Below are 26354 nucleotides of genomic sequence, written 5' to 3'. Positions count from 1 at the left end.
TAATGAAGTATGTTTATGAGGTAAAAAAGTACATTTCTATTTTTTTCTGTAAATTGTTGTAGCATTAGGAGAGCAGCAGCAAGGTAAGATTGCTTTAAGGTCAGTATTTGTCCTTTATTTGCTAAGGTAAGGCAGTACAGAGACAGGGAATTCGCCCCTCTGGAGTCATTAGCAGCATCCTCATGCCTTGTCCTGAGGTGTGGGCAGGCCCAAGAAAATCTGTTAAGATTTGTCAGCTTTCTAAAGATCTGCTACCTCCTTGTACAACCACCGACAAAACTGAAATTCTCCGAATGAGAAATTACAAAGATCTAGTTCACGTATGGAGAATGCGTCTGTAGTTGCTTAACTTGGTGCTTTCTTCTAGGCTTTCAGGTAGAAATGAGGGCTTGGAGGAAACAGAGGCCTTGGGCCTTCTGTCCTTCGGTGAGCTCCACCTGCACGTCTTACAGCCCAAGTTGCAGTTTCTGGGAAGACCTAAGGCCATGTCTTCGTGAAGCTTTTTGTAGGTGGGTTCCAGGTTTTCTTCCTTCTCTTACAGAACTCTCAGACATGTTCAGTTCAAACATTTGTAGCATTTCCACTGTTTTTCTTGGACAGCTTCACAAGCTCTGTATGCTCCAATAGATTCAGTTGATTTTGGGAATACTGGAATTGTTGGGTTATCTGCTGCTGGTCTGTCTTACATAGGTACAAAGCATAGATTTATATTAAAACATGTTGCTTAGTAGCAACATTCTTCTGGAGTCTTCTGTGAGAAGAATCTAGAAGCTGCCCCATGTCAGGTAAGGGCCCTGCTGCTGGCCAGAGCCGAACCAACAAGCGGTGTTGTTTTCACCTCTGTGAGAACAGATTTAAGATGGGGGGGGAAAAAAAAAGCACTGCTACACAGCAGCTGGGAGAGTGAGGGGAGTGAGGAACAGCCTTGCAGGCGCCAAGGTCAGTGAAGAAGGAGGGGGAGAGGTGCTCCAGGTGCCGGAGCACAAGTCCCCTGCGGCCTGTGGTTAGGACCATGGTGAAGCAGTGTAGGTACTCCATGGGCTGCAGAGTTTCACGCTGCTTCACCATGGTCCTCACCACAGGCCGCAGGGGACTGGTTCGATGCTTCAGCCCATGGAGGAGACCACAGTGGAGCAGGTGGCCCTGCACCAATGGAGGCTGCAGCCTGTGGAATCTGCTGGAGCAGATTCCAGGCCGGAGCTGCAGCCCATGGAGAGGAGACCACGCAGGAGGAGGGGATCTGGGGGAGCTGCCACCCATGGAGGACCTGTGCTGCAGCAGTTTGTTCCTGGGGGATGGACCCTGGGTTACAGAGCCATGTGTGAACAGTTCTTGAAGAGCTGCTGCCTGTGTGCAGCCCACGCCAGATCAGTTTAGCAAGGACTGCATCCCGTGGGAGGGACCCCACAGCACAGGGGAAGAGAGTGAATGAGAAGGAACAGCGGAGACAAAGTGCCATAGACTGAGCACACCCCCCATTCCCCTGTTCCCCTGCACCTTCCTCTCCACGGGCTGCAGCTCCGGCCTGGAATCTGCTCCAGCAGCCGTCTTCCACAGGCCACTGCTCCTAACCACAGGCCGCAGGGGACTTGTGCTCCGGCACCTGGAGCACCTCTCCCCCTCCTTCTTCACTGACCTTGGCGCCTGCAAGGCTGTTCCTCACTCCCCTCACTCTCCCAGCTGCTGTGTAGCAGTGCTTTTTTTTTCCCCCCCCATCTTAAATCTGTTCTCACAGAGGTGAAAACAACACCGCTTGTTGGTTCGGCTCTGGCCAGCAGCAGGGCCCTTACCTGACATGGGGCAGCTTCTAGATTCTTCTCACAGAAGACTCCAGAAGAATGTTGCTACTAAGCAACATGTTTTAATATAAATCTATGCTTTGTACCTATGTAAGACAGACCAGCAGCAGATAACCCAACAATTCCAGTATTCCCAAAATCAACTGAATCTATTGGAGCATACAGAGCTTGTGAAGCTGTCCAAGAAAAACAGTGGAAATGCTACAAATGTTTGAACTGAACATGTCTGAGAGTTCTGTAAGAGAAGGAAGAAAACCTGGAACCCACCTACAAAAAGCTTCACGAAGACATGGCCTTAGGTCTTCCCAGAAACTGCAACTTGGGCTGTAAGACGTGCAGGTGGAGCTCACCGAAGGACAGAAGGCCCAAGGCCTCTGTTTCCTCCAAGCCCTCATTTCTACCTGAAAGCCTAGAAGAAAGCACCAAGTTAAGCAACTACAGACGCATTCTCCATACGTGAACTAGATCTTTGTAATTTCTCATTCGGAGAATTTCAGTTTTGTCGGTGGTTGTACAAGGAGGTAGCAGATCTTTAGAAAGCTGACAAATCTTAACAGATTTTCTTGGGCCTGCCCACACCTCAGGACAAGGCATGAGGATGCTGCTAATGACTCCAGAGGGGCGAATTCCCTGTCTCTGTACTGCCTTACCTTAGCAAATAAAGGACAAATACTGACCTTAAAGCAATCTTACCTTGCTGCTGCTCTCCTAATGCTACAACAATTTACAGAAAAAAATAGAAATGTACTTTTTTACCTCATAAACATACTTCATTAGAGAATGGAAATGTGAGGAGTTATTACTATCAAAAGTACTTTTTGAATCTGTTGCAAAACTTGTGATAAACTGGATCGTACTGCCATACATCATGGAATAAAGCAACTACAGATTAACAGGAACGGTTTAAGCACAATAAATGGCGCAATGATCATGCAAACTTGGCGAGACCAGGTTTAACTATAAGACCACGGGAAGACCGGCATATTACAGAAGGAAGTATTGCAATTATAAACACATCAAAAGCCTATTTCTTCAGTACACGTGTGCCCGCGTTTCTTCCTCTTAAGCACTCGAACGTATTTTAGTTGAACCTCTGGATGCCGCGGAGTTTTCCCTACACGTTTCACTTAGGTCCAGGGAGAGCAGGAGAGGCTGAAATGATTTTCAGTTTAAATTACCTGCATTTACTGTTATTAATCTCCTCTCATGCTACTTCAGCAGCCTTACTAGATGACCAAACATTCCCCCAGCTACTTTTAGTTTTCCATAGATTAACAAAGTATCAAACCCAAGTTTTGGTGCCTTGCTGTTTGTTTTCTTTCCCAGGCTCTTGATAAATGCCTACCATCTGTTCCGATGCACTTTTTGGTTGTCCTCTGTTTTTCCTGCCAAAGAGGCTCAGAATTCATCTCCGTTTTGACTTTTATTTTCTTCTAGTTTGAGACATTTTCACCTAAGAGACTAAAGCAAAAGATATCGTGCATTACAAAATGGCTTTGAAAGTCTATTTTTGCTCATGCACTTTCATTTTGGTATAACGACAACAAAAAGCTATTTATTTAGTTTTTAAGAACAGTTGTGCTCATTCTTCCTTAGAAACTATTAGCAACAGGCTTTATTATTTTTTACCTGAAATGGGAAAGCGCAGATGGCACTTGGTGCTTTCCTTTTTCAGATGGTAGATATCAATGGCTGACCGTCAGCACAGGTTCTCTCTAATTCGAGGTATTGCGGCTGGTAGCTGCTACTTCATTGTCAATGTAATACCTTGATAGTTTCACATCTAGTTCTGGTAACTTCCTCATAACTTGTTCCTTTGGCCCACTTTAAAAAAGCAATTTTCCTACTTTAAACACTGCTCTGGTTTTAAGGGGGCTGATCCAATCTTCTGCTATTACGCTTTTCTTTGTGACTACACAATACAAATGAATTTCTAGAAACTCTTAGCCTTCAAAGGATGAACACGAGCTTTAGGAAACTAAAGATTTTAATAACAGATTTCCCTTTACTACAACCTGGTTTATTTCTCACCTCCTTGCTATTTCACAGCTCACAACCAGTACCTTGTCTTTGAGTACCTTTGTTCCGTACAAACTACAGTTACCATCTGACTGCTTCTCTTGCTGTCCTTCTAGAAGAAATTCCTAGGTAAACTGCTGCCCCTAATCCTGTAGTCCTCTGTGGTTTTTTTTGTTTGTTTTTACAGCTAGTAGAAACTTGTATTCCTTGTTGCCACTGAAATATTTGTGCATAAAAAAAATAGTTTTTTTTTTTTTTAGTAAACATACTTAAATACGTGCAACCACAAAAGGTGCACAACTTTGTCAGCCACTTCACAAAAAGAGTCACAAGGCGTTCTGCAAATACACTTCTTTATTGACAAGCAGATCTCAAGCTGTCTGAGACCATCCATCTAGAATATACAGCTCAGAAGCATATTTGTACATCAAGGACAGGTACAGTAATAACACTTCATTAGTAAGGCTAAGTTAACAACTTGGTTAGTTATGAAGACTCAGATTTACAGGGCAGTCCTCAGTATTTACATCCAGTGGATTCTCCAGCCACCGGTGGCCGCGAGACAAAGCTTCCTTCGCTAAGCTCCTGTTTGTGAGGACCACACCAGAAGGCTGCAACTTCCCTAAGCCTGATTCACAAGGTGATCAACTACTCGCATACCACAGTCACCTGAATTTCTTTGTTGCTCCATAGCACAGATCAGCCAGCCACCACCTCATGTATTTTCTTTTGTTATTACCTTATAAATGTTCTCACTTCCCCTGTACTTGCATTTGCTTATATCACGCTACTGCGCTCCTATGACTCGTCCTGTAGTGCTCAACACAGTTGTTTCTGCATTCAAGCAGAAGCTGCATTTTCCTTCTCCTTCAGCTCTTTGGGATCCCAGAATCACTTTTCTCTAGCGCTTCCCTCACTGCAGCACGTACAAACTGTGGCTGAATCCCACCTCTGCAAAGCGCTGCAACTTTCAGGAGACACCTTTCTCTAGACATCAGAAGAAAACACTTCCATTTTCCTAGCGAATCGCCCTCTTGCCTGAGTACTCCAGTCCACCTCTGCCCTGGCACCAGCCACTTGCAGACCACAGCGCAGCTGATGAAAGCCAACAACCCTCTGGCCTTCTACCACTGCTGCAGCAACCCCCCTTGCCCTACGGTCACGAAAGCACTGCAGGGTCCCCCAGACTAGATGCCCTGTGGGTTTTCCAAGGGGATCCGAATCCAAACGCCAGTTCCAGTCAGGAGCACGCCACATCCCACAGGAAGGTGGATGCCAAAGCTGACCTGGCTCCAGCTCGTCCTGGCTAAGTCCCTTACCTCCTGTCCTTTTGGGTGAAGGATTCTGTGCAGACAGCAGCTGCTACAAGCCCCCAGAACAACATTGCTTACTTCTGCATCTCACAGAAGGACTTATGCATGAGTTTGGCTTGCACTGGCTTTCTGCAGATGCCCTGAATGTAACGAGAAAACCTGGTGTTAAAAGACAGCTTTTTTGGAACTACAACTCGTTGCAAATGGCCAGCAGATATATCTGTTCGTACCACACGGTTTTACCTTCACGTGGCTTTTTAAGACTCATTTATTGACCCACTCTGCCTCTGGCCTAACATTGCTCTGCCCAGTCTTGTCCACCTTTGAGACACTCTGGCTGCTGCCTATCTAACAGAAGGAAAAACAAGTCACTTTGGCAAGCGTCTTTTATTCACAGTCCAACAGTGAAGTGAGGGCACTTTTGAAAAAAAAAATAAAAAGAAAATACAATCTGGCAAATTAGAAGACAGGCCCCAAGCCCTGCATTCTCCCCATTACCACACAATGGTGCTCACTTGAGTAGTACAATAAAAATCAGCATCTGTCCTGACATTTCCTATTCTCCCTTGGAGCAGCAGTTGAAACAGAGAGAGACCAGTCACTCAAATACACACAAACGCTATGGAACAGGGCTCTGACTCTTGACTGCAGGTATAAAACTACCAACAGCTACCACAACCTTTCGCATAAAGCCACTACAGCATAATAATAATATGCAAATTTGTGCACAAATCCTTTGAATGGAAATTCAATCCGTAGTACAAGCTGCCTCTTACTTAAAGCTTCCCTCTGCACAGCTAGGGCAATAATTGCAAAGAACAACAGTCATGGAAGTGAATTTGTCCTGCTGGAGGAGTTCATGCCAAAAATGTGCACTTTTATAGTGCAAAGTGACTGTATAAACACTCCCTGTTTTTGTAGAACTCCTTCGTGCTTTTGTGACAGTGAATGGCTGGTGAAATGTGTACAATTTAATTCTAAATTAAAGCCTGATTTTTTTGTATATGTGTGATAGTCTTATTTTTAAGAAAAAAAACTTTTTCTGTGGTGTTCGCCTTGGATAAATGAACTAACAGCTCTGTGACACGTTAAGGTGCTGGTGTTGGCATCTACCTGCTGGGCACGTAGAGGTTAGTGCTGGAAGGGTGATGCTTGCCTCAAGCAGACCAGCATGTTTTGCATAGCCTCTCCTCTCTCCCAGAAGGTGGCATTTTCCTCACAGACGGATAAATAAAGACCCATGGTGTATAAAGACCAATGGATGATCTGTTAAAGCAATGTCTTCCTCGAATGCAGTGGCATATCCCACTGTGTGGTGGTCAAACGGGGGGAAGCGTACCAAAAAAAACCCACCACAGAATACGATGTGGGAGGAGGGGGACGGGGGAAGAGACACAAACTGTGCTTGTACAAAGCGGGGCATGCCCTTATTTCTTGCACAGAACAGGCTAAGAGGGGGCTCTGCCAGCCCCCACGGTCCAGAGCCTTTTTTGCCAGTCGCCGGCCCTCATAGCCAGGCGTGAAGCGAACGCCCTGCAGCGCTGCAGAAACGGCAGGAGAAGCAGGGCGGTGACTGGGCACATTCTGACAGCCGCCGTGAGGCACCGAGAAATAAATAAATAAATAAATAAATAAATAAATTTAAAAATCCCTCAAAGCCCCCTCAGCGCCGGGCTGAAGCGCGGCGCATGCGCGGAGGCGGCGGGAGGGCCGGGCCCTGCCCGGCGGCGGGGAGCGGGGGAGGCGGGCGCCATGGCGGGGCCGGGGGCGGCCGCGGGCAGCGCCGCCATCCCCGCCGGCAGCGCCTCGCAGCCGGAGCGCGCCGCGGCCGCGGCCATGTCCTCCGTCGCCTCCTACGAGAGCCTGGTCCACGCCGTGTCCGGGGCCCTGGTGAGCGGCGGGCGGCCGGGGCTGGGGAGGGGGCTTCGTGGTGGAAGAGATACGGGAGGGACGGCTGGAAATGAGCGGGGAGCGCTCCGGGGGCGACCCCGTGCGCTGCCCGTGGCTGCTGCCGGTGGGTGTCGGGCAGGCTGCGGGGTGTTCAGGCTGCTGAGCACCAGGCAGGGCAAAAGCTCTGCTCCTAATCCCAGTCCTGAAGGCGGTGAAGGTCGCTAAATGCGGCGGAACAATAGGAGCTGCTGGTAAAGCGGCCCGCCGGGGGAAGCAGAAGAAGGCGCTTAGGTCGTTTGGTCTCCATCGTAAATAAATGTGGGGTTGGTGCCTGCTCCTCCAGGTGGTTTAGGTCTGCTCGTTGAAGCAGCTGAGGTAACGCGGGTTTTGTTGCCAGTTTTGAGAAAGGGAACTCCCAAACGGGCTCCTCACGGAGACGCTGCGTGCTGCCCGCGCCCGTGCAGCCCCCTGGCATCAGGCTGTGCCACACCAGCCGGATTTATACACCTGGCCGTAAACTTAGAGCAGCATAAAATGGTAATAAAATGGTACCTCAGCTCCCCTGGTGACGGTAAGTTCATGAGGTTTCCCTGTCGTATTTGGAGATGCTGGCACCTGAGCGGCAGTGGTTTGGCAGGGAAGGAGCACGGGACTGTTGGACCTCCTGGACTCCTGTTCCCCTGGGGCTTCCACCCGCTGGTACTGATACCCACATGCACCTTACAGCTCCTGGACAAGACATTTTTCCAAAATCAGGGCAGCTGCTTTTTTCTTTCTTAACCACCTCATGCTGGATACCTGGATTTTTATTTTGTTATAATACCGATACATTCATCCACCTCGAGACTTCTGTTTACTGCAGGAACACGTGAATTTTGTCAAGATCTTTGACACAGCTACTAATTGTCCTGATGTCGTCTCACCTTCTGCTTAAATTAGTGTAAGGCACGCTGGTGAGGGGTGGAATGGGGATGTGATGCAAGAATTTAAAAAAAAAAAAACAAAAATCCTATGAACTGTGCTGAAGTAATGAATCAGAAGAGCGTATCAGATCACAACACCATCACTTCTGTTTCTCTTCTAATTTGGTGAAAGTTCATAAAGGTGCTAGGCTACCTAGTCAAGTCTGAGACTAATTAATGTTGTGAGCAGGAAAAAAAAAAGCTTGATTTCATGTTGACTTTGATTATACAGGTATTCTTCATCTCTGCATGTAGCTGTAAAGCAACCTTCATGTTTCAAAAGCTACGGGAATGGCAATTTTATAGAAGTAATATGGCAGTAATTAAGCAGCTCTGAATGTTGGTGGACAACATTTTACTTGTGTTTTCTTTAAACCAGCAAACTGCCAGCTGTGACCATGCAGACCTGCATGGCAGCGGAGTCACCCTGGGCGGCTTGTTCTGGCCACTCACTGTCACCTCTTGGTCACTGCCAGTTGTTTGTGTGGTGCTGCGGTGATGCTGATCGGGGAACTGAGCCAACTGAAAAAGTAGCCTCGCCAAAAAGTGCTTCTTTGGCCAGATTAGCTTCCTTGGCCGCATCATCGCGTAGCTGCCCAAATAGTTATGCCACCAGAATGGAGGCGGCAGGGGTTGAAGTACAGTTTACCAAGAGCTGGGGTTGCTTCAGCCAGTTCGTACCTGTCGTGGCGATTATTTGGTGACGGTGTGACTTGAGCTGGCAAACAGCCTGGCTTCGGCACCGGCGGGAGGGTGGTGGGAAGGCACACATGAAGCCTCCCCCGTTCAGCAGCACGAGGCTGTGCGCTTTATTGCACGTACCCGCAAGCAGCAATGAGTTACTTGCCCTGTCGGTCTCAGGTGTGATTCAGAAAGGTGCCTGAGTCCATCTCGAAAGGATCTCCTGCTGGGAAAAGGGCTGGGCCTGCTCATTTCTGCCCTTCCCTTACCCCTAGCCATGAGATCCGGTCCCCTCCATGTGATGCTTCTGGCATCCTTCAGGCCACGCAGCTGAGCTCTGTTTACAAACCCAGGAAGGAAATCACTCTGCTTCTCTTAGTTTATTTTCTTCAATTTAGCTAAAGGAGGGGGAGAGGGTATAAGCTGTCTTTTGTTGGCCACGATCTGTTCATCAGCCGAGTTATCTCATGACATTCTGTTGAGCTGTAGCTTCGTGGACATTGTAAGTGTACGTGAAGTGCCTACCATTTGTCCTGCCTGCCTCTACCCCATCTTCCCCATTACTGCTTTCTGATTTCAGCACGTGTTTCTTGCCATGTGGGTTGCCCTGAGAGCAGGATTCAGGCTGATTCTCACTTTGAGAAGATGGAAACAGGATGAAATGCACCCAGTTATGCTGGAGCAGCAGGGAAATGAAAGGGGAAGGCTGGAACCTTTACATGCTGTGTAGTGGGACCTTCCCACCGCTTAATTCTGTATGGCTGCTAATGAAAGAGCCCCATGGCTTTAGCAGCCACTTAATGCATTTAGTATTACTGGTGAGTGTTAAGAAGTTTGCAGCAAGCCAAGTTCCTTTTCAGTTGGATATCTTTTCCAAAAGCTGTGCAATATTAATGCAGACGTACTTTGTAGGTGGGTCTTAATTGCCTAACCTGAAATCTAGTACAATGCTAGATTAAGTCCTGAAATAATTATCCTATTTCTTTCTTTTTAATGAGCAAGTGTTGTTTTTTCTCTTAAGTCAAAGCAATGTTACTGTAAGACAGCATTGCTTGTGTCATTCTTTCCCCTTCACCAGCAACAGAGCACAGAGGCTATGAGAGTTAGAGTGATGTTTGTCTCCCGATACTCACTTTATCTGCTCACAGGCTTCAAAGACTTTCTCTTTGAACAAAAAGCTTCTCATGGTTTTAGTTTTAGCTTGATCTAATAATTAGTAAGTGAAAGAACTTGTTTGCAAGCCTGGGACCAAAAAAACACTTCAATTCAATGTTCTTACACGTGGAGTTTATCCCCTTTATACTCAAGTTTCCAGGTGAGAAGAAAAGGGCTACCAGAGGGTTTGTCAGGCATGTGAATAAGCAGCTGATGCACTATTTAGCCAGTTTATTTTGTTTTTCAGGGCAGTGTGACGGCGATGACAGTATTTTTTCCTTTGGACACAGCTAGGCTTAGACTTCAGGGTAAGTGTCAGAACTCAAGTTTCTTTGTACTGTGGCATTTTGTTTTTTTTCTCTTGGGCATTTGTGAGGGTGGTTGCAGGGGACCTATCTTGCATGACCAAGAATCTGCCTTGTGCAACACCTTTAAATCACTAACACCATTTTTCCAGCCAAAGGTAATTCTTCCTTTTGAAAGTATTGGGCAACCTTTTAATTAGCTGGAAAGCCCGTGTGATCCGTGGCCAGATTTGGTTTCTAAACGGTTGTCTTATCCTGAGAAAAGAAAGAGGTGAGATTATGCAGTATTACATTCGTGGGGTGGTGGTGGTGGTTTAGGCTGCTGAGAACACTTCACACCGCAGGGGCAGTATCATGAAAAACTAGTCCAGAATTACTCCTGAGAATGGATTAAAGGGACAGAACTTGAAGCAGAATCATCTGACTGATTTTACAAAAATTCAGAGTATAGACTTTGTTCTAATGCTCTATCTCCTAATCAAAAGTCTCCGAATCACCAGACACTCTAAGACTGCAATTAAAGCGTTAATTAAGAGCTAGAGGGAGATCATCAGCCAGGTGGTCAGAAATAGGTGGTTGAGAAGTTGGTGCCATACGGCTCTTGAACAGCTTTCAACACAGGGAAAGGCAGTGTTTTGCTAAGGCTTAGCTATTTGCAGATTAACTGCAAGAGGTGGCTCTGCTTGTAGAGCTGCTCTGGAGTGCAAGGAGTGATTTTGAGAGCAGATGGATGGCCCAGTCCTAGTCTCTTACCTACATTCAGCTCATGTCACGGCTCTGAGGTTAGGAATTGGTAACGGCAGATACTTTGGTGCCCAAAAGAACCTGCTAGTCTGGGGAAGAGCACCAGTGACAAGTAGCCTTACCTAGCAACGAAAGTAGAGATGTGCTTTTTGGAATTTCTGCAGAAACGGAGAATGTGCGTCCCCTACAAGGAAGAAGAAATACGCTGTTCTGGGGTATGTTCAGAGTAGGAAGGCTAAGGAATTGAAAATGAGTACTAAAAATCAGAATAATCTAAAAATTCAATTCTGTTTTCCAGTGGATGAGAAGAGGAAGTCGAAGACAACACCAGCAGTCCTACTGGAAATAATCAAAGAAGAAGGCTTGTGAGTAGTTATTAATTTTCCTCTAGTATTAATGTAGGCAAGCTCTAGAACTAATCTGAATTTTCTTTTTAAAGTGGAATAGTTAGCCTGTATCTGTGTGGACAGATTTTTCCTTTAATTCAAAGTGTCCCCACATAAGTGCTGTGGCTTGCGTAATCCGACGTGATCATCTTCAGTTAATTTGGATTACCTTTCTGGAGTACATTATGCAATCAAGCTGTTTAGCAATGTAACTGTGCCTCCATTAGCGAGGTGGCTGTGTCTCTTCAGAAATGCAGGCTTGTACACAAATGTGCCTTCATGTACCTGATAAACCAGCTTTGTCTGTCCTAATTCCTGGGTGTGTCCATTTCTCATAACCAAGATGAGACTCTGGGGCAGCTGAGCCACTTTCAACGGGAGAATTGGGACACATTTCCCAGATGGAAGCTTCTTCTCTTAAGCATGTGGAAAGAAACAAGTGATTCTTTGTGCTAATGAGATTCAAGGTCTATGGAAAAGTATTTAACTTCCAGCAACGTTGTGTTTCAGTATTTGCTCACCGTCTGTACTGGGCAGAAAAATAGTTGTACGTGTGTCCTCATTACAAATGTTTTCTTAAGAGTTCTAGGGATTCACTTAAGTGCACTGGGGCTTCCAGGACTTTTAAAGCTGACAAAAGTTTAGCTTGGCCAGTATTTTTTTTGACACCTTTGAACTTGAGCAATTGGCAGTTGTATGCACAAGAACCTCTCAGTCAGTGAGTGCTCTCCTGTTCACATTTCTGCATTATATTTGTCACATGAGGATGGCAAAGAAACTTCAATTAAGAAATTGGGAATTGGAGAGACTGCAGAAGTGGGCATCTTCCTTCTCCTGTGAAACTAAAGACAGTAATTCTGGCAAGAAGGGAACGTTGTTTCCTCCAAAGATTATTGGAAGACGTGGATAAGCCATGAATAAACTAGTTTTAGGGATGTCTGGAGTAACACACCCAGCTGAAACCAACCAGCAAAAACAAACAACAACAACAAAACAAGCAAAGCATTGCAATGTGAGATCAATGTGTTGTTGTTGGCATTAGGTTGTGCAGTCTTGTCTCATAGTGTGCTTTTCTGAGAGTGCTTCTCTCACCTAGATGTGGTGTAAAGCAAATAGGTTTAGCTAATGGATTTCGTCTTCTGCAGAAGCTTATCAAGCAGCTTTGCTTTCTTCACCGCACTTCCATTCTTTTCTGGGTGATACGAAGGGTGTTCGCTGGGGTACATTGAGTTCATCTCAAAGATGCACTTTGGAACACAAAATTAGTTTTTATGTTCAGAAATATTTGTTCATGAATGACCAATACTAACACTGATAACTTGACTCACCAAAATCATACTTTTTGTCTCAGTTACGTACTGCAAGATATTTTGCTTGAAAATCATCAAAAATAGCTCAAATTCAGAAGACATGGTCCGCAGAGGGTGTTTCTTCCTTTCTTTTCCGGCACTGAAGAAATAGGTGATGCAAAAACTGTTGTACTGATGACTAACAGTACGCACAGTTAGTTTTTAACCGCAGCTGTGTAATCAGTGACACCTGTAACTTCAGAAGCAGTCCTAACAATGCGGTATATCCTCAGCTACATTTGAGAGAAGCACTTGAAGCACCTAAGGATGAAAACCCGGTGTTTGCATCACAAGAACAGTCAGATGCTGCATTTACCAGCCTTGCAGCCTTTGTGGTTTCCATCTTGGGGATCCTCTTTTTTTTTTTTTTTTTTTTTCCCCCCCGTGTATTCCCAGTATTTTCATGAACACCAACACGCAGTAATCCTGGAGGCTCTTCTTTAAGGAGATTTCTTCTGCTCTTCTCTTCCTGGCCTGTGCAGCTTCAATGAAGATACACATTGCTATCCTTTTGAGATATACTGCAGGACATGCTGGGGACGCAGGTCAGTTGCTGAGGTGTCCCTGTTCTTACAGGCTCATCAGGCCTGTCAGAGAAGGGAGCTTTGCTAATCGGTTGTTAGGAGATCATTCTTAAATCAAGCTACACAAACAATGACAGCTATTGACAGCACCTGAAAAATTACTCTGAATTGTAAGGGTAGGTTTGCCTACTCACTTTTTCATCTGTGATTAATCTAGTTAAATTTAAGTAGGTAAAGTTTTTTCCTCACTTATCTTCACTTACCTGACTGTTTTGCTCTAGACTTTACTGCAAGGCACTTACTAGAAATTCCTCCCACCTGCATACCTCATGCCCCAGGTTGCATCCTTAGGAAAACTTCCCTTGGTGGAATATATTAATTTCAGTAATTAGTCTTCCATCTTTAAAATTAACGTAGGAACCCAGACACATTTTTTCTTCCTTGCTCTAGTTGTTTGTCAGTTCGTTTTTATATTGAAGGCATAGTGTTCTTTTTTTGTTCCTTTTTTTTATTTCATTTTTTTGCCCTTTTTCCCTGCTTCCCCAGCTATGGTAAGTGTTATTTTCTGTCCTTGGAGAAGCGAGCATCTCCTTACTAGGTTATCTTTTCTATTGGGCTGACATCTCTTATTCTCAGCAAGGATAAGGGTTACTTCTTGGTGTCTAAGTGTGCATGTTTCAATATGTGACTTGAAGTGACTGTATCAGTTTGTATGTTAACATATACACTTCGAGCATATTTGTGCCCTAAATGTTTGGAGTTCATTGCTGGATGTGGCTAGAGAACAAATACAGTGGTGTAATACACACTTCTGGTGTGAGTGAGCACCAGGCTAATCACTGTAAATGTATTCTACCTTTACAGCTCCTTTTCAATAAAACTGGTCTTGTTTTTTTTTGTGTTTTTTTTTGTAAGTTCTTAATGGCTTAATTCTTACGGTATAATCAGGATTTTAATATGGTTTGTGGTTTATCATTCCATTAATGATAAAGACATACCTAGTTAGTATTGTACGTAGTATCCAGCGTTGCATCTCTGGGACCTTCAGCGTGTAAAATCACCCTGATCACATAAATGCTTTGCTGTTCCTTACCATGACGTTTTCCTTACTTTGACTTTTTTCTTTCCGTTAGGCTGGCACCATATCGAGGATGGTTCCCTGTTATCTCCAGCCTCTGCTGCTCCAATTTTGTTTATTTCTACACATTTAATAGTCTTAAAGCTCTCTGGGTCAAAGGTCAGCATTCAACCACTGGAAAAGACTTGGTTCTTGGGGTTGTTGCAGGTAATGGAATATACTGAAAATACATTTCTGGTGAAATTGAGCTTTTTAACTAACATTCTTCTTCATGAAGCCCGTTGGAGGTCACGCTCAGTGCCTGCTCCTGTGTTGTGGTTTAGCCCCAGCAGACAGCTCGGCACCACACAACCGCTCACTTGTCCACTCTCCCAGCGTGGGATGGGGGAGAGAATCAGGGAGGTAAAAGCGTGAGAACTCATGGGTTGAGATAAAGACAGTTTACTAGGTAAAGCAAAAGTTATGTGTGTAAGCAAAGTCAAACTAGGAATTCATTTACTGCTTCCCATCAGCAGGCAGGTGCTCTGCCATTTCCAGAAAAGCAGGGCTCAGCACGCGGCATGGTTTCTTGGGAAGACAAATGCCATCGCTCCAAACATCCTTCCCTTTCTGCTTCTTTACCCCAGCTTTATTGCTGAGCATGGTGCTGTATGGCATGGGATATCCCTCTGGGCAGCCTCAGCTGTCCTGGCTGTGTCCCAGCTCCAGCTACACCCCCGGCCCCCTTGCTGTCAGGCAGCACAAGAAACAGCGAAGTCTGTGGCTCAGTGTGAACACTGCTCTGTAACAACTAAAAACTTCAGTGTGTTATTACCGGTGTTTTCATCAAAAATCCAAACCACAGCATTGTGTGAGCCTCTGTGAAGAAAATAAACTCTGTCCCAGCTTGCTGTGATAGGCAGCCCCTGTAGGCAGACCTGCGCTATTGTACAGCTCTCATTGCTCTTCCATGTCCTCCCCAGCTCATGATAAGCATGTGCATGAGCTGTTCCTGTTGTCAGTTCTGGCAGAAAGCATGGTGCTGTTTCAGCCTTGTGTTTTATTTGTGCCTGGGGTATTGTTTGCCATGGTATCTAGATATCACCTTTTAGGTCTTGAAGAGAAGTATCAGGGAGAGGTAAGTTTTGTTGTATTTTTTTTTTCAGAGGGAAAGATATATGACAATTCCAAAATATTTTTGATTAGGATCTGAGAGTTGTTAGGGTAAGGATTTGGAGGCCAGCTTTAGATTTCTTTCTGGGTCCCCTGAAAGGGACAGTAAGCCCCCAGATACATGCATGTACAAGAGGACCTGTCTGTTCTTTTTCATCCCTTCCTCTCATGTGGATGCTACAGTGACTTCTTTGAAGAAATGGTGACACTAGTTCCTTTTCTAAGAAATCCAGCGTGAAAAATTACCACTGTGTGCCTGTGTTTGCCAGTACTGTTCTGCAGGAGCAATTACTCATGTGATCATACTGAAAAGCCTGTGAACTGGGGGGCTTTTTGTTTATTTTTAGCTAGGTCCTTGTACTTCCAGCGTAGGTGCAGCCGATGTAGTTGGGGGAAAGTAAGGAAGGAAATTGTTAAGTTGGCTTCATCAGTGGAGTAAGCTTTCAAAGATGATTCTGGATCAAAGGCTGCAGGAATTAGGCTGGTAGCTTGTCAGTTAAATGACTAGGTTGTCTTCAACGTCAGTAGTGGATATCCCTGTGGAATAATTTCTGGTGTAAATTGAAAGAATCCACTTAGAGTGTTCGCTAATTCTCCGTATCCATCTCTCATTCCTTCTGCTGGTAGCAAATACAGGTTGGATAAATAACAAAAAAAAAAAAAAAAAAAAAGGCAACGAAAAAAAAAGAAAGTCCAAACCATTTCCTTTCCAGTCTGGAAAATAAAGTTTTATGACTTCACCTTTAACTGAGTCAGCGTGAAAACCTACAAGTAGATTGGACTCTAACCTGTTGGGTTTTAACCCTTTGTTCCATAGTGGAATTGTGCTGACTTTGGTTAAAAGAAATTAATGTAGCTTGACTTTTATGGTGCTGGATGTTGCTCCAAACCTGAGAGCTATGTATAGTCCTTATGAAGGACACTGAGGCATAGTTTCAGTTTCTGTTCCCCGTAAGATCCTCCTAGGTATCCTGCTGATGTGGTCTGGATGGACAGGCAGTGAGGTTGTCTAGATGATGGGGCAAAGCGTGCTCTCAGCATGTTCCCAGGTGACACAAAACCAGGAGGAGCAGTTGTCCAGCAGAATCATGAAGATGATGAAGGGACTGGAGCATCTCTCCTGTAAGGGAGGGCAGAGAGAGCTGGGACCGTTCAGCCTGGAGTGGAGGATGCTGAGGGGAGTCTTACCTGTGTCTATAAATACCTGAAGGGAGGGTGCAGAGAGAATGGAGCCAGGCTCTTGTCAGTGGTACCCCGTGCCAGGACAAGAGGCAATGGGCACAAGCTGGGACACAGGAGGTTCCCTCGACATCAGGAAACATTTTTTCACTGTGCAGGTGATGGAGCAGTGGTGCAAGGTGCCCAGAGAAGCTGTAGAGGCTCCCTCCTTGGAGATCTCCAAAAGCTGCCTGGACGTGGTCCTGGGCAGCCTGCTCTGGGTATCTCTGCTTGAGCAGGGGCATTGGACCAGAAAACCTTCAGAGGTCCCTTCCAAACTCAGCCATTCCGTGATAGTTATGTTCATATTCTGTTTTTCTGAACTCTCTCTACCCACTTCAAGGGGAAAACAAAACAAAAACAGCAACAATAACAAAAACCAGACATAACATAGGTAGTAAAGTTTCACCTTTTTCAGGTTTACTGTTTTTGTAGTGATATAGTGTGTTCATCTCAATATAATGGAATAATTCAGTCTGTAACTCAGTCTCCACACAAAGGGACCAAAGTGCAAACAGTAGCTAGTTTTCGTAATGCAGAAATAGTTGTAAGAAAGCAAGATCAGGAGCTTGTTTTTACATTGGTAGATCAAAGTAACTGTCTCATTCATTACTGAACTGGGAAGAGGTGTACTAGGTGATTGTAGAAGTAGTGGTACTTAATCCTTCTCCCTGTTATTGCAAAGTACAGCTCTAAACTACCTTTTTGTTGCAAGCTTATGTATCTTTGTCTATATTTCTTCCCCCATACAAATTGCTGATAGCTTTCCAGCTTTACTGTTGGGGTTTGTTACTGCTTTTAATCCTGTTGCCATTTCAAAGTCTTCAGATACTTGGAGAATCCAGTGTTTTCCACCGTAGGTGTACCTAGCGTATCTAAAAAACTAAGTTTTCTTATTCTTTCAGCAGTGTAGGAGTTCTTTTCTGCTAATTAAACTGCATACATCTCTGTTTTGATCTCTCCTCCTAGAATAGTCCTTCTACCCTTATCACTTTGTGTTTTCTGTTTGAAAACACAAAGGCAGCCTCCTCTACGTCATGGAGTGAAGTAGGGCATGAATGAGTACCTCATGTTCCAGTGCGAGGTACTATGCAGCAAAGTAACAAGTTCACTTAAGATTCCTTCAATGTGCTCAGATGCAGTGGGTTATTTTTAGTTATGGGGAGGAGTAGAAGATTATCTTCTGCTGCATGCAGTGTGCTGCTGGTCTAATTCACAACAAGATCGGGGGGAATACCTGAAGTAGCATATTACAAATTACTGACTCACTTTTACTGTATGCTGTTTTTTTTTTCCCTCTCTTCTTAACAGTAACTTCAGTGATGTGTGAATTAGGGTAAAAGGGGATAAGAAAACCCTTGCAATCTTCTGGTTTTGCTGATTTTCTTTGTCCTGTGTTTGCACTAGGTGTAGCGAATGTACTCTTGACCACTCCTCTCTGGGTAGTGAACACACGGCTGAAGCTGCAGGGAGCAAAATTTAGAAATGAAGACATTGTACCAACCAATTATAAAGGCATAATAGGTAAGCATCTGTTAAAGTAACCAAAGAGTTACTTAAATTAAATACGGTATCAAAGGCTCTGAAGATCAGCCTTTTATTTGTACAACAGATTTTGTTGTGGAATCTCTGTGCTTCACTGTCACTTTGCAGTAATCGAGTTTGACAGGAAACTGGGCTTTGCCACTCTTAACCACTGACACATTTAGGCTGTCTTGCTGTTTAATAATAATACTTTAAAAAATAAAAAGCAGTTTTGAAGAGGGTTAAAAAAACTAATAGTGATTCTGAGCTTGGACTAAAAAGAGCAGGGCATCTGCATGGAAAGCAAGCTTTATTTACGTCAGTGGTGGTGTGAGGATACCTTCTTTATCACTGTTTTTCCCTTCCGGGTTCGATTAGAATGGAAGAAGAAAAATGTCACACAGAAGACTGCAGTGGGTTTTTATACAATTTGAATATCAGCCTTTAAATATAACTTTACCCATCTTCTATATTTCATAATTTTGTACTCAAAACTCTAAAGATTTTTCCGTCTTTCTTCTCAGATGCCTTTCATCAGATAATACGAGATGAAGGAGTCTTAGCTTTATGGAATGGTACCTTTCCCTCTTTGCTGCTGGTCTTCAATCCTGCTATACAGTTCATGTTTTATGAAGGCTTTAAACGGAAGCTTTTGAAAAGACAGGAGGAAGTAAGTATGTTTCGAGGCCAGGTGATGGCCATTCTCTGTTATAAGACAGGTTCTTTGACATGTGTTAATTACATCAGGAAATTTGGAAATGTAGGTTTGGTTTAGGTTCTTGGGTTTTTGAGGTGTCAGTATTTTGTGTGGGTTTCTTTTTGTTTGTTTGTTTGGTTTTTTTCAAATGTGTATTTTTGATAAAGGTACATGATTATGATGCCAAATGAGATGTGCATCTTTCACATCCCCAAGGAAGTTATTACTATGTGAACTCCTCTTCCTTTAAAAATAAAACTGCACTTCATGTCCACATTTGCTTAGAATCGTTTGCAGCTCATGATTTAAATTAGGGGGTTTAAATTCTAATGTATCTGTTTTATAAGTAGGTACTTACACTCACCCTGTTACCCTGTCTCCAGTAAATCAAGTATATTGATTGCATATATTTCTGATTGGAATCAACATATTTTGGCAATTTAATAAATATTCTGATATGGGCATCTGCTAATTTTCAGTGATTAATTCCTGCTGAGGTGAGCTGTTACGTTGTTACACTGAAATAGGCGGTCAGAGTTTAGGCTATAACAGTGCTTTTGGTGCATCATGGAACATTGTGGGTTTTGGAGGGGGGGTGCGGTTCCAACAGGTGTCCTTAGCTAATAGGGGAGTGAGATTTTTAGCCTGTGTCATCAAGGCTAAAATTCTGCCTGATAGCAGAGTGGCTGCGTTTCAGGATTATAGAATCGTGGTCAAGGAGTCTTTCAATCCTTCACCTTTCCACAAGTGTGTGTTGTGTGACTTAATTTAAATGTTGCAAAGCCTGAAATAGTTGGGAATTGATGGCGTGTTTTAATGCCACTTCCCTTATCTTATGTCTACTCTCAGTGCTTTAGGTTTGATTTAGCTGGCATTATCTGCACTGTATTTCAATAACCTAGTTACAGTGAGCAAATGAGAATTCCAAAAGCTTGTGAGCAGGTAAAAATTTAAAGTGTAATTTAGTTGTAGGGAAGTAGCTTGGTTGGACTATAGCTCTGACTCTTAAAAACAAGAAAACCCAAATGCTTCATCAAATTTTGATGCCAAGCATACTTGGATAACCTGGTAGCAGGTAACAGCACAGAATCCCCAGACGCGTACAGGTAACTGACTAATGTGGTGCTTTGTGCTCTTTATATATTGAACAGCTCACCTCTTTGGATGTTTTTGTCATCGGTGCAATAGCCAAAGCAGTTGCCACCACCCTCACTTATCCTCTGCAGACAGTGCAGTCAATTTTGCGGGTAAGTCCTCGTTTTATTCCAGGGTAACAGCCTCTGACTTGTTCTGTATATTGCAAGGGCTCTTCATGTGTCTTTTTGCTCTTTGTGTTCATTAACCCCTATTTTTGGGAGCCCCTTTGTGTGGTACAGGTCGTTGGCAAGGACACCTCTTTGCTTTGATGCCCTCCAGATGCATTCTAACAGAACTTGGCATTACTGAAGCAATTTGTTTCAAGAGGCCGGGAGGACTGATGCCAGAATGCATCAGTACAGCATCTCCCAGCAGCTGATGCACCATCCTGCTTCTAGGCACTGAAGAGTGCAATTTTACTTCTTTGAATATAAATAGAAAATGTGTCAAGTAGAAAATTAAAATTAAATCCTCGAAGACCAATTTGTTTCCAGATGACCTAGGGTAAATCCAAAACAAAGTTCTGTTCGTGGGTTTCGTTTTATTCTGGCCTGACCTTGTCAATAGCCAGAATGTGATTCTGCAGTGTGATAGGGAAGCTGACCTGCATCATAAATAATATCTTTAACCACTTGCCAAGCCTTGTAAGCTAATTGTAGTGGTAATGGAAACACTTGCATTTATTCTCACTTCCAAGCTGTATGTGTGCTGGATAATGTTATGTTAATATGTTAATGCTTCAGTTTGTGCCCATACTGTAATAATATTGTAACAGAACAAAGGGGAAGGGCAGTGCGTGAACCTGACCATACGTAAGCAAGAGTTGTAGTTTAATTTCAATGTTTTAAAATCTATTTTATATTTTTTCATGTTAGTCACATAGCCATTAAACATTAATAAATGTTTCCACGTGAAGTATGACGCTATCTTCCTATGTAAGAAGAAGCTCTAACTTGCACGTGTGGTAAGGCCATTACATGTTTTAAAGGCTGTGTAAATTTGGAGAGGTAGCCGAATTCTTGAAAGTGAGCCCTCCGTGTTAAAGGTATCACTTTTCAGGCTAGCCTAATAGGGGATTTTTATTATTAGTTGCTCATCACAAAAAAAAAAAAAAGTTTTTTTCTTGCCAATTTTCCATTAGTTTAGTTCTAATCTTCTCTCTAACTTGAGCAGACTAAATGTATTTTGATTTTTCATAGCCTGTAAAAAGCTTGGGTGCTATATTTCAAACCAATGGGACTTGAATAGATTTACCATGTGTTGTTACTACCCTGAAAGCCTTTTGTGTCTGCACAGCTTCTATCAGTTTCTGTTCCTTTGTACTTCACCACCCTGCTGGTGCACACCATGGCATCCATGTGTTAGAAATTAAATTTTGTCAGCAGTCGTTTTTTTCTGAAATTTTCTCAAGTTTTGATTAGCTGCTGAGCCAGTGCCCTCATTTGATGTCTCTTAAAACCTGTTTTAAGAGACTGGGCATGTCTCAGGAGTTAAACTAGGTAACACAGGCTTTTATTATTGAAGTGATAGGTACAGAAAACATTTAAGCAAATTTAGCTTTGTTTGGATAAGTTGCAGCATTGGTCTGTTTTTAATTTGTGATGGGTTTGCCGCTGCCGTGAAGGAGAACTGGCAGGAAAGCCCCAGTGCTCCGTGTTAGCTTCAGCATCGCACAGCACTGCAGTTTCCATGGGGTATGTGAACAGCTCTAACCCTCACTCCTTCCCATGGATGCAGTAGAAATAGCTACAATCTTGTGATTATTACTTCGTGTTGTATTTGGCTCCCACTGGCTTTCGGAACAAAATCCTTCTGACTTTTGGTGGCAGTGTTCTTCTTCAAAATTAAGGCAGCCCTGGTAAGTTGTGCTGATGGTTTAATGCAGTAACCAGCTGCATCTCTCAGCCTAAGTCGTCAGCTAGGTTACTGCTGCCGTGCCTGAGCAGTAATGAGTTGCCTTTCTGGTAGAGCACAGCCTAACCATTGGTGTCCTGGTGGGGGGGGGACGTTTCTCACAGTGGCCCATGGTGAAATAAAGTGGCCTGTGTACTACGTCTTTGTGCCATCCATCCTTTCCCTGTGATGATGGGAAATACAAGGATTCTAGCTCTAGTTCTGCAGTTACTGCAGGAAACGTCTTCCCCTTTGCTCTGTAAAAGAAGCGATAGCCAGAAATCCTGAACAATTTTAGTGAGAACAGCACAAATGTGCATCTGTCACTTCAGATACGTATGCAGTACCTGTGCTGCCCAGTTCAAGCTTGCACTACTTCGTACTTTTTTTTTCTGTTTTAAAGCTAGCTTTGTTTTCTTTGCTGATGTTTTTATCACTCAGACTAAGTGATGTTCAAAAAAAATAGTTTACGAACAAAGGTTTGGTATTTTCAGAAATAACACTCTGCAAGAAGTATACTTTGCACAGTTGGGCTTTTGAAACAATTTTTCAACTTTACACAAACTAATACAAGCCTGATACAGTTCATAAAGTCTTGTACATAAAAATTAAGTTCTGTCCTCCAAGTAGAAGTACGGGACTTTTTTCTTTTTAATCTTAAATGTCTCGAAACTGTTCTTTCAAAGTCATTAGGGTTCTTTGTAGTGCAGTGTCTATACCTTTGCTTTCCACCTCTTGGAAGAGCTCTCTTCCTCATTTCCACATAATGAGCAGTTACCGTGTGTAACTGATAGTGCTAGGCAGCTTCCAGCCTTGCAGTTTGCTACGTCTGCCTCCCTTCCAGTCATTAAAAATACATGGCACTGCTGTCACTCCTTATGCAGTGAAACTGCTTCTTTAGCCTGTCAGTAAACAGTGGGTAGGTTAAATTCCCACTTGGGAAATACCAATAGGGTTCATGTTCTTAGTAATCCTGGGTTGCGGAATCTCCCTTTAAAACTCATGCCTAATTTCTTTAGTGTAGAGAATGCTAGTCCCTTTGGGAAATCTTCCCCAGTAACTGATGAAGTATTGACATCCTAGGGAGAAATTAACTTATTTTTCCACTGATGAAGCTCTGTTTGCAGTACAACAGAGTAATCTCATGGTGGAGAAGTGGTGAGAAGAAAACACCTAATCCTGATGTTATTTGGAAACCTATGAGTAATCTGGGCAGTGGCTGGCATTGTAGCCTGGAACCTAGTTAGCATTTTGGGGCGGAGAGGGAACAGACAGCTGTCAGTCTTTGAAAAAAAGTCTTTAACCTTGATTTATCAATATGAAATCAGTTAGTTGCTGATGACAAAATCACTGTTTGTGAGCATGTATTTTCTTAGTAAAGGGTGATTTCCATGAGTGTTCTGTTGCTGCTGTATCTCAAGACATTTAGCAAAGGAATGTGTGTAAACCTGGCATTTTCTTATTACTTCCAATTTACCTAAATCTGCTTGTATTCTCTACGTGCTGTCAGTGGTAATTTCTTACACCTGAGAATCAGCAGTTGCCCGAGTAAGACTCATCCCAGTTCACCTTTCATAGCACAGAAGCATGATACAGACTTCAAAAGCTATCTGTGCATAAATACAAGTGTGACAACCACTGTGCATTAATAATTCATGGTTACAGCTTGCTGACAGTGCTATTGACCTGCACCAGGTAAGAGTTTCAATGAGTGACGGAAAAAGAGCTCCTGAAACTGCCAGCTTAACCCTGAGCCTTAGAATTACAGCAGCAGCTAGCACGCTTGCTTGAAAACAGGCTGGGGATATGCAGACATGCTGAGTAAAAGATAAGTATTCAGGCCAGGTGTTTTCCTCAAAGACTGGTGATGGGCAGATAAATTTTGGATTCGCTTATGCAATCTCAATGAAATAATGGTTTGCAGATGCATGAAGCTTTGAATTTTTATTAAATGCAAGCTGTACAAGCCAGAAGGAACTAGCTTCAAATTTCCTATCTGTACTAAGACTCTGCAGACTCAATTTTTGAGATCCTGAAATCTTCTTCTGCAAAACAACAGAAAGCCAACCACCATTCATTTTCTTAGAATCCATCTCGAAAACGAAAGACTTCATTGTAGCACATGCTGCTTTAATGCTTGCTGTGTAAAGCTGAGTAACCTGAGCTTTGGCCTCACTTAATTAGCATCTCTGATTGGAAGTACAGCCTAGAAAATGTTAAAAGAAGTTTAGGATAGGCTTTGCAATTTCTTACCTATGTATTGGGTTCTCTGCCTGTAGTGTGAGGAAATAGTATAACAAAATGTCGTTTCTTCCTCTTTTTCCAGTTTGGACGCCATAGGTTGAACCCAGAGAACCGAACACTAGGCAGTCTTAAAAATGTTTTTTACCTTCTTCGGGAGAGAGTGAGGTGAGCCTTCTGTTGTTGTTTTTTTTTTTTTTTTTCTAGCATGATATAGAAGACTTGAATATTGCTAATATGTTGAAACTGTTGCTGGATCTGACTCTTGTTTCTTCTTGCCCCCACCTTGAACTTGCCATTTGATCCATCCTGTTTTGTGTGTGTGTGTTTCTTTTTTGTAATATAATGTAAAAGTACACAAAAACAAGTTTTCTTAAATATCTCAACAGGACTTGGTTTCTAGGATATGTATTCATTCACCTCTGACCTTAAAAAGAAGCAAGTTTCTTCTAGAATTTTCTCTTTAAAATACTTTGAAGCATAACTGTGACTCGAGATCAGGAATGAATTTAAGATTCTTACAGTTGTCATTAACTTGTATTAATTCTGCCTAGTGTACCAATTTACTTATAGAAAGCTATTTACACGTGTTTGTTTTTTAATTTTTTTTTATTATTTTATTTTATTTTTAGGCGGTTTGGATTAATGGGACTCTACAAAGGCCTTGAAGCAAAGCTCCTGCAGACAGTCCTTACTGCTGCCCTAATGATTCTAGTCTATGAGAAACTGACTGCTGCAACCTTCACGGTCATGGGATTAAAGCATTCACGCAGACATTGAGAAAGGAACCTACGCCAAAGATTTTGGGCTCTGGAAAGATACATTCCATTTCTGAGGCCACACTGGGTAGTAAAGGGTCCTCACTTTCTCTTTATTTCCGTTTTCTTTTTAGCCATCTCCATTATTGGGAGAAATGTAGAATATGTTCTGTAGGACTTGTTGCCATGACTTTGGGGATAGCCCAGTCCCCGCTCTTCTGTGGACTCACTGTGTTAAGAAACAAAGCAGAGACCTTCTTGAAACACTTGAAATGAAATTTTAATTGCCATATGATTTGGCTGATGTTCTTGGTGAGAATGAGTATCTCTTACGATGCTTAACTTCCTTGTTTTCCCTTGAATTATCCGTAACTATTATTCTGTCTTTACCTTCTGTCAACAGCTGGTGGGGCTGGTTTCATGTTATTCTCCTCGCGCTCTGTTTGGTTTTGTCACTTGATTTGTGATTCATTAAAATAATGAAGAGCAAGATTTTTGACGCTTTTTTTTTTCAACTTCAAATACATGTTTGTGGCACAGGATGCTGGGATTTTCTCCCAAATACCTGGTGGTGAGATTTCTGAACTGCTAGAGTGACGATAGCCGTGAGTAGGCCCGGTGCCTTCTAGAACCCACCTAGCAAAATTTCAATGCAGATACTGGTTAGAAAGAGGGAACATAACCTCCTGCTTTCTCTCTGTGCTACCTCGCACTGTTTCAAGAAGATGACTCCCTACTCAGAAATAGATCAGGCTCTGTATTCCAGTTCCTTGTTGAGGATATGTGAATTCATGCCACGTTCTCGTGCAGGCAGGGAGCAGTACCCTGTGCTTCATCAGTGGTGTGCCTTCTCAAAAATGCCGTTTAATTGTTCTTCCACTAATCTTCCCAGACGCCTTCCTGACCATAAAGCATAAAGGTCGTAACTGTTGTCCCAGCTAATGTAAGTGCATATGTTCTTTTTGCATAGTTTTGTTCAGTAGTCCTTGGCCGTAAAATCCAAATAAATCCTGCTCGCTGTCATTAAATCTGCAGCAGGATTGTTCTGAAGTACAATTTTATATTTGAAGTATTGAGAAACTCCATGGCAGTTTAACACAAAGAACATCTGAGAGAATCAAGTGCTGCAGGAATGCAGCATGGCTGAATTGCTAAATGGCATCAACTGGATCAATTCTAATTATGAAATTGGAATGTATTTCCGCAGGAGAAAAAAAAAAAAAAAGCTATCTTTTGATCAAGAATATAAACCTTTAAACTGATTTTTGCTTTTAAAAGTATTGGGAGATTGGGAGCATAAGTACACCAGAAAAACGGACTTCCTGCAATGCTTGGTGCTTTTCAGCCCAAATAGGATTTACGTATGACATCTAGTAGTATGGAAAAGCACAATGAGAGGTAATTATACTTGGATAAATGACATGAAATTTCATGAGAGTATGTAGACCTCACTGGTGGAGAAGAAGCAATCACAATTCTGAGAATTTCAGTGAAAATATTCTGCTGACTGAAATGAGTTATCCTATGGA

General features: G+C 43.1%; 1 protein-coding gene across 1 annotated transcript; it reads left to right on the top strand.

Moving 5' to 3' along the window:
- Positions 1–6879: 6879 nt before the first annotated feature.
- On the top strand, positions 6880–25311 carry SLC25A17 (solute carrier family 25 member 17). The gene is made up of 9 exons (XM_082758387.1): positions 6880–7021; positions 10067–10127; positions 11167–11233; positions 14261–14412; positions 17983–18099; positions 18624–18769; positions 19948–20043; positions 24153–24235; positions 24700–25311. The coding sequence occupies exons 1-9, from the start codon at positions 6884–6886 to the stop codon at positions 24845–24847; spliced, it is 1008 nt and encodes a 335-aa protein (XP_082614513.1). The 5' UTR covers positions 6880–6883; the 3' UTR covers positions 24848–25311.
- Positions 25312–26354: the final 1043 nt, after the last annotated feature.

This window comes from Aythya marila (assembly GCF_965140915.1).
Source record: "Aythya marila genome assembly, chromosome: 1".
Lineage (NCBI taxonomy): Eukaryota > Metazoa > Chordata > Aves > Anseriformes > Anatidae > Aythya > Aythya marila.
Note: the sequence above shows the minus strand (reverse complement) of the source record. Positions and strands in the feature narration are given on the sequence as shown.